Source organism: Mustela putorius, unplaced genomic scaffold, assembly GCF_011764305.1.
Source record: "Mustela putorius furo isolate JIRA1106 unplaced genomic scaffold, ASM1176430v1.1 tig00003962_pilon_pilon_pilon, whole genome shotgun sequence".
Lineage (NCBI taxonomy): Eukaryota > Metazoa > Chordata > Mammalia > Carnivora > Mustelidae > Mustela > Mustela putorius.
This window is the reverse complement of record NW_025422106.1, coordinates 4,670,001-4,682,877: the sequence shown is the minus strand read 5'-3', so window position 1 is coordinate 4,682,877 and position 12,877 is coordinate 4,670,001. Positions and strand designations below refer to the sequence as shown.

Genomic DNA, 12,877 nt, shown 5'->3' with positions numbered 1-12,877 from the left:
AAATCTTTTAAAATAAATTAATTAAAGTAAATTAAAAGGGAAAAAAAGAAGATCGAGAGAGAGAGACCCCAAAATGAGAAGAAAACCTGAGTGTTGTTGAGGGGCTCCGTGAATGGGGGATGCGTGAGTGAATGGGCAGAGAGGTGAGTGAGTGGAAATAGGCGGAGCCGCCACCCCGCCCCACCCCACCCGTCCATCCCCGGCCCCGCCCATGCAGGTGAGGAGGGGCTGGTTGGCTCTTTCCATGGCTGACCACACCCGGGCCAAAGTGCATTTTCCTCCCCATTCACAGGAGCTGAGGCCAGGCAGATCCTTTCAGCTTCCTCCTCCGCGGCAGCACCACCTTCCTCCATTCCTGGCAGAAGGGGCAGCAGGGAGAAAGCGTCAGGCTGGAGACCTGGGCAGCCCAGGAACCCATTGGTGAGCATTTCCCTTCCTTGGCTCGTTTCCGTTTCCTCATCTGCCCTTAAGCAGTTTGGCCCAAATTGGTGGTTCTCAACTTGGGCCACACCTTCGAATCAGCTGGGGACCTTTTAAAAATTCCAGGGCCCAGGGGCGCCTGGGTGGCTCAGTGGGTTAAGCCGCTGCCTTCGGCTCAGGTCATGATCTCAGGGTCTTGGGATCGAGTCCCGCATCGGGCTCTCTGCTCAGCAGGGAGCCTGTTCCCTCTCTCTCTCTGCCTGCCTCTCCATCTACTTGTGATTTCTCTCTGTCAAGTAGATGAATAAAATCTTTAAAAAAAAAAAAAATTCCAGGGCCCAGACAGCACCCCAAGTCAACAATGTGGGACCCAGGCACCCATGGCTTTTAGCGTGTCCATTTGTCCTGTCTTCTGTCACTGGAGGATTAAATGAAATGTGAGAAACCCTGGGCACCCCCTGGAGGCAGCAGCAGCCCTTTCCCGGGCTTTCCCCAGCCCCATGCACTCTTCACCAAACCTCCTGTTCCAGTGCTCCCAATCCCCACCGTCTCCATTTTTATGTTTGAAATCAAGGGATATGAGATCCTGGGCAAGGCAGAGTCTCCCAGGTATGGGCTGGGGTCTTCCTGTTTTCTTGGCTCTCGCAGCTGTGAGGAAGGGTCTGGGAGAAAAGGGAGAGAGAACTGGGTAGGACAGAGAGCCTGCTCAATCCAAGAACCTAAGTGTTTGGCTTTTCCTATCCTTGATGTAGAAGCTGCTAACCTTTTCCAAGGAAACATCTAGCAGGACGCCAGTGGCTGAGCCTCCTGGGGGCGTGTTCCCTTGGGTAAGCACTCTTAGCCACCAGGGTCACCTGCTGGACAGAGCCTGGGAAGGGAGGAGGGAGCCTTGAACTTCCCTTGCATCATTCCCAGCACATGCCGGGCAGCCCCGAGAGTCTTAATTAATTTGCCCATTTATCAAATAGGCACTTCCCTGCCCCGTCTCACCAGGCCAGTGACCACATCGTTGTTTCACTGCACACAGATGCACGGAGCTTTCAGAGGTGTTTCCTACGTGGTTGGAACTTTGTGTCCATTCGAGAGGGAGTACTGATCTGACGAACAACAGAGCTGACCCATGGCTGAACCCCAACAGGACAGGAAGGAGGAGCCGGCAGGTGAGTCAGGAAGATCTGTTTTCCACATGGTCCTCAAGGATTTGGGTAGTACTGGAGGAAGATACGGGGGGGGGGGGGGGGGGAGAGATGCTGCCGTGGGTAGGGGCAGTGGCCCTTCCCAGCTCTGCTGCCCGTGAAGTCAGGACAGAGGGAGTAGACCGAGTGTCCTTGAGGGGGAAGCAAGTATCAGCACCTGTGCTGACAGTAGTGGCCAGTCAGTACCAGTGCTCACTCCTTTGCTTCTTAATACCTTGCGAGGTAGAGATTATTAATCCCATTTTCCAGATCGGAAAACTGAAGCTCAGAGAGCTTAAGTAGCTTGTCTAACGAGTCATGGCTACTGTGGCAAAGGAAAACTTCAGACCCAAATAGGCCCGACTTCAAAGGGCGTGCTTTCTGACCTCTCCAAGACTGGGTCCACACACACGGGATCTTAATCCAAAAGGTTCATCTATGAAAATGCTGTTTTCTGTGCCAGGCCAGGCTGGCGGCGGGGCCGGGGGGTGGGGTCCCGTGCTCTGTCTGTGTGGGGAGAGTGGGGGAGGGGTGGGGAAAGCATCATTTCAGGTTGGGTACCAGAGACCAAGACCTCCAGGGAGAAGGGGTTGCTCCGTGGCCCAGGGCGCAGGGCGCAGAGGGGACTGCAGATCCCGCCACCTTGGGAGGGGCTGGGGAGGGACTGGGCAGTGGGCAGAGAGCACTTGAGCCAGAAGCAGGGCTGGCTTCTTGGGCCTGTCATCCCAGCAGCTGTGCAGAACCCCACAGTCAGACAATGTCCCACACTCCGGATTAAATGCTCTGTGGTCACTGGCTTGACTTTTAAATAATTTAAGATTTTATTTATTTGAAGTCAGTCAGAGAAAGACAATTATCACATGCTCTCCCTGATATGAGGAAGTTGAGAGGCAACGTTGGGGGGTTGGGGGATAGGAAAAGAATAAATGAAACAAGATGGGATTGGGAGGGAGACAAACCATAAGAGACTCTTAATCTCACAAAACAAACTGAGGGTTGCAGGGGGCGGGGAGGTGGGGAGGGAGAGGGTGGCTGGGTTATGAACATTAGGGAGGGTATGTGCTATGGTGAGTGCAGTGAAGTGTAAACCTGGCGATTCACAGACCCGTACCCCTGGGGTTAATAATATACTATATGTTAATAAAAAATCTTAAAAATGTATTTTATTTATTTGAGAGAGAGAGCACACATAAGCAGGAGGGAGGGGCAGGAGAGGGAGAAGCAGATTCCCCTGCTGAGCAGGGAGCCCAATGAGGGGCTCGATCCCAGGACCCCAGGATCATGTCCTGAACCAAAGGCAGATTTAACTGACTGAGCCACCCAGGTGTCCCCATTTTAAATAATTTTATCTTGGGAGTCTGTTTTGTAAGTGAAGTCAGCCAGGACGATAGATAGAGCATGTGCTGGGGAGAACCTTCACCCCCATATGTGCATGGCCCCACTCCCAGCCCACCGCCCCTTCCCCACCAGAGTTCCACTGTCCCCTTCTGCCCCTGGTGGGGACTCAAGAAAGAGTTGGAGTTGAGGCAGGCAAGGCAGGGGATGTTCTGAGGGCAACAAGAAAAGGCAGGAAGCTCTCCGTGCCCCCATCCAGGGTCAGATGGGTACAAGTGGGAGGTTGTGATTCCTGGGGCGGTCACCCACCTGCCGTGGGTTAGGCGTGCGGAGCTGTTTTGCACACCTTCCTTTTGCTCTGGGCTCCACTGATGGAGCTGGCTCTGGTCACATCCCAGTCCTGCCATTTACGCGTGCAGCAAGCTCAAGCAAGTTACTTCACCTTTCAGCCTCAATTTTCTTGTCTGAAAATGCAAATGTCAACATCCCATGGATTTTTTTGAGAACAGTGAGGCTTTTTTGTTTTTTGCCCCCAAATGCAAATCTGATTGTGACAAGCCTTGGGCTAAGGCTAAGATCTGTCTAAAGGCTTGGTGTTGTTCTAGAATAAAAACCCAAACCTTTCACCTGGGCCAGTGCTTTCCAATAAAAATATTGGATTTTTAAAACCACATATTTAAAAAATTTCCTCAGGATGCCTAGGTGGCTCAGTCGGTTGGGCATCTCCCTTTGGCTCAAGTCATGATACCAGAGTCCTGGGATGGAGTCCCAGGGCTCAAACTGTGTTCGGTGGGGAAACTGCTTCTTCCTCTGCCTTCTCTCCCTGCTTGTGTGTGTTCTCTGACAAATAAAATGTTTTTAAAAATAAAAAAATAAAAGATAAAAATGTCCCAGCCACATTTTAAAAAGTAGACAGGTGAAAATAATTTTAATCTATTTACTTCGCTCAATATATCAAAATTTTTTCCACATACAACCAATATTAAAAAAATGAATTCTTCACATTTTTTCCTGCCTTTGAAATGGTATTTTATGTATTTTTATGAAATGAGTGTATCTCACTTCACATGACTGGTGGCTACCGAATTGGACGGCGGAGGCTGTGCGGCCCTAATCCCACCATCTGAGGGCTGCCTGACACACCTCACACCATCCCTTCATGCTCTCTGCCCAGCAGCCGCGTTGGATGGTTGCCTTTCCTTCCTCAGAAGCTCTGCTCTATCCACACACAGGTTCCTTATGCTGTTTCTAGCCCTGGGAACCTCATCTTCCTCTTTTCCCCCTGGATCGGGTTAAGCCTACTCAGCCTTGCCTTCAGAATTTGACCTCCATTGTGTGTCCAGCCCTCACCAGCCCCACGATTTAACGTCACATTTTCCTGAGGTCCGTTGATCAGGATCTCTGTCCCCTCTAGCTTGCCAGCTCTAGGACAGCGACCACTCTGGGTTTTTGTGGTGGTGGCTTGAACCGCATCCCCAGGGCTTAGCAAGGCGCCTGGTGCAGAGCAGGGTCTCAGGGAGCAGGGCCTGTGAGCCTGGGAAGGGCCTGGCCCCCAAAAAGGATGCTAATACTCACTCTCATCTCCCTTCCTTCTGGTGGAGAAAATTCCTTATAAAGGACTCTCCTGGAGAATTGGGGACACGAAGCCCTCAGCGCCCAAAATATTTAAGTCGAAACTTGAGTTAAGCACGCAGATTATAAATATTTCTTCCCCAGATTACATACCGCTTAAAAATAGCGTCCTGGCTCCTTTTCATGATTTGGGCCGTGATGAGGGAAAATGACACTTCAAGTCTGAACATAAGTACTGCCCTTTTCGTGACTTGGCTTTTCCCTTGAGGAGGCGGAACTGGGGAGCAGGAAGTGGAGAGGGGGCATCACTGTCCCTGTTCAACTGGCAGATCTGGAAGAGAGACAAACGCTGAGGTGCTGCCATTTCTCGCTTTTTAAGATTTGAGAAAGAGAGAGAGTGCGCGCTGAGAGAGCATGAGTGGGGAGGGGCAGAGGGAGAGAGAAACCGGGATCCATCCCAGGACCCTGGGATCATGACCTGAGCCAAAGGCAGACGCTTAACCCACTGAGCCACCCAGGCGCCCCAACGCTTTCTTTTTCTAATTCTTTCCCAGGCGAATGTAAACAAGGCTCCAACCCACAGATGCCAGCTGACCCACGGGATGCCAAACCTGAGGACACCCGTGTAGGTGAGGACTCAGCCCCGAGGCCCAGTGGCAAAGCTAAACACACCGCTTGGGTTCTTCTCCCTTCAGTCAAAAATCCCTCCTTCTCGGGACAGTGTGAAGACTCACTCCACACCACTGCCCACCCCCCCACACACCATGCCAAAGATGGTACAATTATCCTGATTATCCTGATTATCAGGGCCTGTCACCTTGCAGTCCTGGGGAGGGATGCAGTAGGAAATCACAGAATCATCTGCACGTCTACACAAGTTTCCCAAGGACACAGAGCCCCAGGGCTCAACAGTTCCCTGAAGCTTTTCAAATAAGTTCCAACACCTACCAGGTACTGCTTGAGGGTGGTATATTTAAATATTTATTTTTTCAATCCTAGCTCGGCTTCAAACTGCAAGCTTTCAGGTGAGTATAATGGGGTTTACATCGCAGACCGTTACAAGCACCCCAAGAAAAGACTCAGATTAATTTGATGCTCCTATACCCGTAAAAACTGCTGTGTGTCTGTTACGAAGTTCTGTGCTGGGAGAATGGATGACGCCGACTGAAAGGCTTTAAATCGGGTACTCTCTCTTTTACAAATGAACTTGCAGGTGATCTAGAGCTGGTGCTTAAAGTCAGAATTAAGAGTCCCAGAGAAAATGACTTCATTGAGGTTGAACTGAACAGAGGAGAGCTGAGTTATCAGAATCTCCTGAAAGTCAGTTGCTGCGAACTGGGGATTGAGCCGGAGCAAGTGAGGGCGATCAGAAAGCTGCCAAACACACTGCTCAGAAAGGTAGGGTTTGCAAAGGGTCTAAATGCAGACGGGGTTCTAAGTGGGCAAAATTAATGTTCTGTGAAGCTAATCACTTATCTCTTGTGTTTCTAACGTGAAAACAAATTTAAGCCACTGGGAAACTCGGACTGTAGGACAGCCATGGTAGCTAGGTAATTTTCAATCTGGTGCTTTTACTGACTTGCACACCTAAATTCATGAACCCTTCAATACGGTCTGAAATACAACTAAGGCCCGGAGAGAAGACTCAGGTCAATGCATGTGGCCCATTCCACCTCTGCGGACCTGGCTGGTTCACAGGTGGCATGGTGCCCGGGGAAAGGAAAGACTCACCCACCTTCCTTTGCCTGCCACAGCTCAGCCTTTGTTATCTCATGAAACAAAGCTGTTTTGCATTTGTATAGAGATTCCAGATGCAAAATACAGTTCTCTAATTTCAGAAGAAAAACCTCATTTCTTTGGGTATTACTATTTTAAAAGCTTTCAAAATGCCTTTACCAATTCTCACTGGTGTCATGGCTAATATATTCATTGTAAAGGAATGGCAGGATGATTGTTATTTTCTGGACTTTTTAAAATGCCCTTTTCTGGATGTGAAATAATGCATATACAATCACTGATGCATGATAATTTCTTAATGAGAGTTATAATTATTACTTTTTTAAAAAAAGCCCTTTTCTTCACCAATATTGGTGTGGGACTACAGTCAGTCCCCTTAGGAACCTACAACAGAGACCAAAAAAAGAAAAAGTCTCAACTGCTACTTTAGCTTACCACGACAGAGAAACCATTACAGAAATACCCTGAATTTAGGCAAGAACCAAAGATGCTGGCCATTAAGATTTTTTCATCTTAATAATCTCTCATGCTATCTACAAACCACCCTATAATTTCTTTTACATATTAAGGACAAAGACATTCAAAGACTACACGACTTTCAGGAAGTAGAACTCATCTTGGTGAAAAATGGAAGCTCTGAATTCGTTGAACACGCAACATCCCTGACAGAGAAGGCCTGCTACAACAGCAATGCTGCCAAACTGACCTATTAGAAAACCCCAGAAATGAAACCGCCGGTATCAATGTTTTGTAAATAACCAACTTGGAATGCATGTACCGGTTTGCCACCTTCATGTGCGTACTTTGCAAAATTGTTCCCTCATCTCAAACTTCTCTGGGCAGGGAGAAATTGTCACATCATTTCCTATTCACACTTTGAAACTTGCCTATAAAATGGCATGACTTGCGTTACTGATGAGGCCATTTTCTTTTTTTTTATTTTTTTAAAAATTTATTTGCCAGAGACAGTGAGAGAGAGCACAAGAGGGGAGAAGGTCAGTAGAAGCAGACTCCCCATGGAGCTGGGAGCCCGATGCAGGACTCGATCCCAGGACTCCAGGATCATGACCTGAGCTGAAGGCAGTTGTTTAACCAACTGAGCCACCCAGGCACCCTTGTTGAGGCCATTTTTAACAAACTACTTGCCAAATAGCCAAGGCACAGCCCACAGCACTCAACTCTGCTAATCAGATGGAAACAACAACAAAGTTGGCACTCTTACCAAAAACTAGCTCGAAGCTAGACTCCTCCTATTCCACCACCTAGAGCTCTTCCGGGTCAACTCACCCAAACTCTTACGTAAGATCTGCTGGTACTTTGGAAGCACTCTGGGAGCTGGACCCCACTTACCCACTTAACCCTGTCCACGGTCATTTCTCTTCAGTCATTACTCCTGGACTTGAATTCGTGGAACTGAGCTCTGAAATACCGGAGCTCCTTCTGGCCAAGCAGGATCTCATCTCCCCCAGCACATAACAGGGCCACCAGGTTGCCTCTGCAAATGCTCAGCACCTCAGCTTTGATGAAGGGTGGGGGGGACACGCAAACACACTAGCACTTACCTAGCCCAACTGTCCAAAGACCAAGGTTTTAAATAGTGTGGGTACCGACGTACGGATCATCCCACTCAAAAATGTGAAGCGTGTGTGGGTGGCTCAGTCGACTGAACATCTGACTCTTGGTTTCAGCTCAGGTCATCTCAGGGTCAAGGTGGAGGCCTGCATCTGGCTTGTCCTTCTCCCTCTGCTCCCTGCCACCCCCACCACCGGCCTCTGGCACCTGCTCTCAAATATATAAATAAAATCTTTAAATTAAAAAAAAAAAATGTGATGAGTTCATGAGACTTGAACCTGCAGTTTGCTTAGTAGCCCTGGGCCTCTCCAGATGGAAGCACTTCTGCTGGAAATGTAAGCTCCGCATCCACGTCACAGGTCTTTGAGAGACAGGACAGCCCGCTGACAAGCCAATTCAGTGCAGTGCCGTTCCAGCGCCACAAGGGCCAATTCCCTAAGGTATTCTCAATTTTGTTTGGAATAAGGAAAACTTGGGGCAAGAGCTGAGGACTGGCTTTTAATGGCCCCAAATCACCCTTGCGAGGAAGTGGAGTTTTAGGTGGTATTTTTAGGTGAATATGGTAGAATAAATTTGAAAAAAATGTTGGGGGGAAACCTTACACTATGACAGTAACAGAACCTATAGAGTTGCCTAATGATCAATTACAGTAATTGAATGAGGGCAGCAATTTATCATCAGGCTGTTGAGCAAATTCTGTATCCGTTCAAATAAACATAGTATGCACTTTGAAGAAATTATAAAAACATATTTCCTGTAACATGAATAGTCTTAAGGCTGAAGATTAAGAGTAAAAATTGAAGCTTCAATGGGGCGCCTGGGTGGCTCAGTAGGTTAAGCCTCTGCCTTCGGCTCAGGTCATGATCCCGGGGTCCTGGGATCGAGCCCCGCATCTGGCTCTCTGCCTACCTTTCTGCCTACTTGTGATCTCTGTCAAATAAATAAATAAAAATCTTTATAAAAAAATAAAAATAAAAATAATTGAAGTTTCAAGAGTAATTTTCAGTGTAATTTATACTTCATGCAGACACTGTGGAAATTAATTTCTGAGGAAGGCGCAAGTCCACTGACTTTTATGCTAACTTAATGTCATTTTAAGATTTTTAGGTGGTTGAACTGAATCAGGTACTAGGATGCTTGTCCTGAAAGGTTCCAGAACACATGTAAGTTAAAACAAAAAGGTGGAATGATCTAGAATTCTTAGTCGTTCACAATCTAACACTCATTTACAATGAGGGGACTGGTAACAGCAGCAGGGCCCCTTCTACCCTCAGAGTGTTAAGTACCACTCACAGGCCTGACAGACTCCACCAGGAGGTGGCGGTGTTCCTATTTTGCTCACTGACCTATCCCATGTTATCAGAACAGCAGCTGGCATACCAGCACTCAGGGCTGCAAGGAAAGCAGGTGGGGGGGGGGGGGGAGCCCCAAGCTCCCACTGGGAGCCACACTTGGAGATCAAAAGGTCCACTGTGGAAAGAGGTGACTTTTATGCACTTGCAGGTACATTTCTACTTCTAATCACTTCCCCTTTTTTATTCTTTAAGATTTTATTTATTTGACAGCAATCACAAGTAGGCAGAGAGGCAGGCAGACAGAGGGGAGGCAGGCTCCCTGCCAAGGCTCCATCCCAGGACCTTGAGATCATGACCTGAGCTGAAGGCAGAGGCTTTAACCCACTGAGCCACCCAGGCGTTCCCCAATCACTTCCATTAGAGTAAATATCTAATGCTTCATGGTGTCCCTCATTAAGAGCAGAACAAGGCCAAAATGGAACAGCCCCTCTGATCTGACAATCTAAATTGAACAGGGGTAGGATGTGCTGACCACCTGCCAGGAGTACTGCTCTTCTCACCCAGCAGTTCCCTTCCTGGAAGGGCGTGAATCTTCAAGAAACAGAGAACAAAAGCAGCCGCTCCCTGGCTGACACCCAAATCCCAAATAGAAAATATGTAAAGATAAAAATAAGTGATATCACAGGGCACCTAGGTGGCTCAGTGGGCTAAACCTCTGCCTTCGGCTTGGATCATGATTCCAGGGTCCTGCATCAGGCTCTGTGTTCAGCAGGGAGCCTGCTTCCCCCGCACCCCACCCCCTGCCCATCTGCCTACTTGTGATCTCTGTCAAATAAATAAAACCTTAAAATAAAAAAGTGATCACAAAGAAGACATACACTTAGGCCCTGCTTCTAGCTTTTAAAAAACAATTAAGGCCCCAGATTTTGCGCTCAAGAAACCATACCTTTTACACCTGCCAGTCACTGTAAGAGGGTAAATTTTTTAAATATGGGTATGCTTATATTTCTATTTTACTACCTACACCAAGACCTTTTCCCATTTTTTAAGTTTAAATTTTATTAAGAAATATCATACATACAAAAGTACATGAACATACAGTTTAAAAAAGAAACCGCCCATCCAGCTTTAGCAACAAAGCATTGTCAGCAGTTCCTCTGAAGGCTGTTCCATGCCCTCCACGGTCTCCTCTCCCTCCGATGCAAGAGTAACACTGAATTTCATGTTATCATTCCCTTGCTTTTCTTTCATTTACCACAGATTTAACAGCTGGACTCTGACCTTCACAGAAATGGAACCACAGCGGATGTATTCTTCTGCAACTTGCTTTTCCGACCACCAAGTTCCATCCATGTTCACACATGTAGCTGCAGCTCAGTCTGACTTCCGTGCAATTCCACTGTAGGAATGGGCCACAGAATCTATCCAGTGGACTGCTCAAGGACAGGCAGGGTCATTCCAGTTTGTTTTTGTTTCCCTTTTCTTCCTATTACAAATAGTGCTGTTACGACATTTTCACATCCACGTCCTGACACACACGTGTAAGAGTTTCACTAGGGTATGTATCTAGGAGCGGAATAGCCACAGAGAGGTTAGGGCACAGCCACTTAAGCCAAACTACTTCCCAAAGCCGTTGTTCCTAAAAGTTCTTCCATCTGTTGCTGTTGACAACTGAGCTACTTGGGAGGGCTGAGAAGAAACAGATCAACTATGACTCTCAAACTGCATTTTCAAAGTAGGAAATTTAAAAATCTGATACAACAATGAATAACACATTGACTTCTCTGCTTTGGTTTACTTGAAATGTATTTTTAAAAACTACATGTTAAAACTTAAAAGGGCGGTCTCCTAAATCTCAAATGTTTCTAAATATACGGAGTGAAAACAGCAAGATTCAGAACATATGGTGTACTTCATATATAAAAAAAGGTCTATACATATATGCTTATATCCCCTACCACCCACCTCCCTCCAGAAAGAATAACTGTTAACAGTAGCTCCTGGAGAGAAAGAACAGAGGGACAGGAAAAAGAGAGAGATCACTTAACACTTCTACTGCTGTTTTTTGAACCATGTACAGGCATTACAATTATAACATAAAATTCTTTAAAAGTAGTCACCTGGGGTTCTTTCATAAACAACTAAAAATCAGTCTGAACTCACACTTGAAAATCAGCCCTGAACGAAGTCCCATCCCACAGAAAATATACACAATAAATTCTCAAGTGTTTCCCTTGTTTCATGCACTTTAGAGTAACGTTTAAAATTATCCACACAGCCCATCTAAGATGCATTTTTAAAAGCTCGGCATGAAGGCAAGCTCAAAAAACTCCGACCCTAAATTGTTCCATCGTAACATCTCTAGAGGCGGCTAACAACCTCTATGTAGTCCAAGTTTTCTCAGACCTTGGAAACAGGGTGGTTTGTCCTCTGTGGCACTAACTATATATATATAAAACCAGACCGACTGCCCGCAAGTGTAATGTGTAAGGAGAGGAGATAAATACCTAAGCTGAAATACTAGCTTATAACTTCAAGAAGGCAAGAGATGGATTTTAATCCAAACTGAAAAATACAGCTGACCCTTGAACATGAATTTGAACTGCGTAAGTCCACTTATATATGGATTTTCTATAGCCAAGTACTATAAATGTATTCTCTCTTCCTTATGATTTGAACACTTTTTCTCTAGTTTGCTTTACTATAAGCATGCATTATGTAACTCACATACAAAATACATATTAATCAACTTTGTTATATAGGTAAGGCATCTGGTCAACAGTATGCTATTTGTTTTTGGGAAAGTTAAGTACATGTGGATTTGACTGAATGGGGTGGGGGAGGTGGCACTCCTAACCTCCCTCGTTCCAGGGTCAACTGAAATATAGTGATCTGTTTGAAGGAAAAATGTCTTAAAATGGGAGGCGATGCTACAGTCTTCCTATACTGCAGAGGGGAGGACGCCAGAGCAGCAGACACATTACTTGGTCCCCTTGAGACACACAATGGCAAGTAAGCTACCAGACCAGTACTACAGTTGAGAACTCTGGCCAATTAGAAGTTTATCCCATTTATTTTTGTTAATGAGCTTGTTTAATTTCTTAACTTTTAAAAATACATGCTGAAATATTTACAGACTAAACAGTATGTCTGAGACTTGCTTGAAAATGATAGGAGGCAGGGGATACATACACACATGCACATACACATATAAAATAAGACTGGCCATTGAGTCTTACTAGTGGTGAGTTTTAATAGAGGCTAATTATACTGTTCTACTTTTATGTAAGTCTTAAGTTTTCCAAAATAAAAATAAAAAACCTGATTGCTCTGATCCCATTCCACTCTTATTAAGTGATCTTCTGAGTAACAGAATCTGGCGCCCCTGAAAGGCTTATCACAGAGAAAATACACACAGACCATCTGACAACTGTTTGGCCCTCAAGGCAGAAATGTGTATTTCTCATAGTAAATTCAATTAGCACATAGCCTCTGTATTAGGTTCTTATGAATTAGGTAAGAATCATTTCCTCTTGAGCCTGAATGAATTCTGGGTGTTGAGGGCAATCCAACTTGATCTCCAACTAAAACCAGACCTTAGTCATGGCCACACTAAGAGCCAGGCCTCTCCCTCAAACTCTACAGAACTTCAATCATGAAATACATCTAAGTGACCACAGAATCACGAAGATGATGACTTTTCATGAACTCATTTACTTTACCTCACTGAAATAAGTTAGCTACTAATTCTAGATGAGGCAGAACAGATCT

General features: G+C 46.1%; 2 protein-coding genes and 1 long non-coding RNA gene across 9 annotated transcripts in view; 1 reads left to right on the top strand and 2 right to left on the bottom strand.

Annotated features, from left to right (window-relative positions):
* Positions 1 to 227: 227 nt before the first annotated feature.
* Positions 228 to 5,725, bottom strand: LOC106007081. 2 transcript variants are annotated; one of them, XR_006603738.1, is made up of 4 exons: positions 4,656 to 5,725; positions 3,240 to 3,394; positions 1,411 to 1,631; positions 686 to 1,082 (listed from the first exon to the last, which is right to left on the bottom strand). It is a non-coding gene; the product is annotated as an uncharacterized LOC106007081 (long non-coding RNA). The 2 variants fall into 2 exon arrangements; XR_006603737.1 differs by lacking the exons at positions 686 to 1,082; positions 1,411 to 1,631 and adding an exon at positions 228 to 355.
* Positions 1,450 to 7,151, top strand: ANKRD40CL (ANKRD40 C-terminal like). The gene is made up of 4 exons (XM_013062671.2): positions 1,450 to 1,580; positions 5,057 to 5,131; positions 5,716 to 5,900; positions 6,809 to 7,151. Exons 1-4 carry the CDS (start codon positions 1,541 to 1,543, stop codon positions 6,950 to 6,952), a joined length of 444 nt encoding a protein of 147 aa, XP_012918125.1. The 5' UTR covers positions 1,450 to 1,540; the 3' UTR covers positions 6,953 to 7,151.
* Positions 7,152 to 10,139: 2,988 nt separating this feature from the next.
* LUC7L3 (LUC7 like 3 pre-mRNA splicing factor) overlaps positions 10,140 to 12,877 on the bottom strand; it is a 32,266-nt gene continuing 29,528 nt past the window's right edge. For 3 of the 6 annotated variants that reach the window (XR_006603793.1, XR_006603791.1, XM_045070374.1), the window contains one exon: positions 10,140 to 10,795. The gene's annotated coding sequence lies outside the window, so the exon portion shown is untranslated. The remainder of the gene's footprint in view (positions 10,796 to 12,877) is intronic. The other 3 variants (XR_006603794.1, XR_006603792.1, XM_045070375.1) reach the window with 1 other exon arrangement.